The sequence below is a fragment of the Anoplopoma fimbria genome, chromosome 4 (assembly GCF_027596085.1).
Source record: "Anoplopoma fimbria isolate UVic2021 breed Golden Eagle Sablefish chromosome 4, Afim_UVic_2022, whole genome shotgun sequence".
NCBI classification, from domain to species: domain Eukaryota; kingdom Metazoa; phylum Chordata; class Actinopteri; order Perciformes; family Anoplopomatidae; genus Anoplopoma; species Anoplopoma fimbria.
Window position 1 is genome coordinate 16,313,168 of NC_072452.1, and position 2,766 is coordinate 16,315,933.

Consider the following 2,766-nt stretch of genomic DNA (forward strand, 5'->3'; position numbering starts at 1 on the left):
TTTTGACAGCTCCCAAATCCCTAAAATACGACTGAGCGTTTTTTGATGTTGGCAATATTTTTGTTAAATTCTGATTAATGCAACAAAGCGTATTTGACAGCAGGTGCAGATGAAAGGATTTTTTTCTCTGCCAAGGGCACATTTTTATTCCAATATTCTACTTTTTACTTGAAGTATTTGCATTCATTTCGGTACGTTTTTAGCCTGTTGGGATTCGTCTCTGTAATTATTTTATTGACATTGATCCCTTAAGAAGTATATAATATATATATATATATATATAGTCCTCTGCATACATAGCCTATAGGGCCACTCTTCTTCCTTTTAGCCCACATGGCTCTACACTGTATTGAGAACTTTTTGCACATGTAGAAACATCCTATTTTGGATGTCATGTGTTCCTAAAACACCAGTATTATAACAGAATAAATCGACATCTTTTCCCTCTTAACTTCTTATCTTAATTCTCAGATTATTAAAGGTTGTAAATGTTCAACATGTCGAGCTCAGGTTGTTGATTTTAAAACTTCACCTCTCCCTCCTCCTCTGACCAAAACACGGCACTGTGCGCTCCGGTTGGTCCGGCGGTGGATGTGGGGAGCAGCGCTGTGATTGGTCGCCTGCCCCTCATTGTCACGCTGTCAATCCACATCACATGGTCCGGCCACCAGGCCTATTAACACATGAGCTCTGCGAACAACTTTGCAGACTTGAGTTTGAGAGCCGCGAGGAACGGAGCAGCTTTGAGCGGAGAGAAACAGAAGCACCTGCAGACGCGTTTGCCTCTCTGGGCACAACTTTTTCCTTCTCCCACCGCTCCCGGTCAGTACCTCTACCTCTTTGACTTTCGGCGATTTTTTTTTTTAGTGAACTTTTTTCTTTTTTTTTTTCTATATGTGCCTGTGAGTGTGAACTCGTAAAAAAAGCAGCCATAATGTATAACATGATGGAAACCGAGCTCAAGACCCCGCTCCCGCAGTCCAACTCTGGCTCGGCGCCGGGCGGTAAGAACAGCAGCTCCAGCGACCAGGAGCGAGTGAAGCGGCCGATGAACGCCTTCATGGTCTGGTCCCGGGGACAGCGGAGGAAGATGGCTCAGGAGAACCCCAAAATGCACAACTCTGAAATCAGCAAGAGGCTCGGTGCTGACTGGAAGCTCCTGACCGACGCCGAGAAGAGGCCGTTCATCGACGAGGCCAAGCGGCTGCGCGCCATGCACATGAAGGAGCATCCGGATTATAAATACCGTCCCCGCAGGAAGACCAAGACCTTGCTCAAGAAAGACAAGTACTCTTTGCCCGGGGGGCTGTTGGCGCCGGGGTCCAACGCCGTCAACAACTCCGTGTCGGTGGGGCAGCGGATGGACGGGTACGCGCACATGAACGGCTGGACGAACAGCGCCTACTCCCTCATGCAGGACCAGCTGGGCTACCCTCAGCACCACAGCATGAACAGCCCCCAGATCCAGCAGATGCACCGGTACGAGATGGCAGGGCTCCAGTACCCGATGATGTCCTCGGCGCAGAGCTACATGAACGCGGCGTCCACGTACAGCATGTCTCCGGCGGCGTACACGCAGCAGAGCGGCGGCGCGATGGGGCTGAGCTCCATGGGGTCCGTGTGCAAGACGGAGCCCAGCTCGCCGCCGCCGGCCATCACGTCCCACTCTCAGCGGGCGTGTTTGGGGGACCTGAGGGACATGATCAGCATGTACCTGCCTCCCGGCGGAGAGAGCGCAGAGCATCCCTCCCTGCAGAGCAGCCGGTTACACAGCGTCCATCCGCACTATCAGACCGCAGGGACTGGCGTCAATGGGACGCTACCTCTCACCCACATCTGAGAGCAACAGAAAGAAAAGACTTCAAACTTTAAAAAAAAATAAAAAATAAATAAAGTACTTCGGATACTTCAACTTTTTGGTTGCTAAAGAAACAACGTTCAACAGTTTTGTTCAAAAAAAAAAACAAACAATTTTATCTCAACATCTCTTGAATTGTCCATTTTTTTTTTTTTAAAAATGCATTTGAAATGGACCGAAACTGAGCGTTGAGCCCACCAGAGTAAATTGCATTGCAAAGAGGCTTTTTATCACAAGTATAAGCAATCAACTTATGTAGAAGAATTGGACTTCTATGTTTTAATTAATGCCATATTTTCTGTCAATGAAAAGGCATGTGGCCTCATTAAGAGAGGCTGGTGTATTTCAGAAAAGCTGGATGGAGAGTTGGTTCATAAATGTTTACACTTAATTTGTAGAATGTCAGTTGTCTCGACTGTGTCCAAATTTTGTAGTCTCTTTTTATTTTTCCCCCCTCTCATGACCTAGGTTAAAATGAAATGTTAAGACTGTGCGGGTCGCAAACGCAAGTTTTATTTATAGTAAGATTTTTGTTTTCTTTTTAGCTTGTGAACCCGATGTTTTGTCACGTGAAAGATGTTTAAATTTTGTTTTTGTAAAATGTTATTTTCTGTGATGGTTTTGACAGTGTCATGTTTACTCATTATCATGAACGAAAATGTTTATTTAAACTGACGTTTCTACATATTTTAAGACCATCCTCTATTCTTAAATGCTGAATAAATTTGTACGAAACATGATTCTTGACTCTGTCTTTTGTGTGTAGTATGAGATCTGAAAATATGGCTTTTTTTTAATGAAGTGATCATTTAAGAGGTGTAATGATCTTCAAACACACTGACTGACATTCTGTTTTTTTTCACTGATTATGTTATTAAAATCCAGCAATTGGAAACTTGAACATGTTT

General features: G+C 44.8%; 1 protein-coding gene across 1 annotated transcript; it reads left to right on the plus strand.

Moving 5' to 3' along the window:
- The first annotated feature begins 663 nt into the window (after positions 1-663).
- Positions 664-2,473, plus strand: sox3 (SRY-box transcription factor 3). The gene has a single exon (XM_054597076.1). It carries the CDS (start codon positions 935-937, stop codon positions 1,838-1,840), a length of 906 nt encoding a protein of 301 aa, XP_054453051.1. The 5' UTR covers positions 664-934; the 3' UTR covers positions 1,841-2,473.
- Positions 2,474-2,766: the final 293 nt, after the last annotated feature.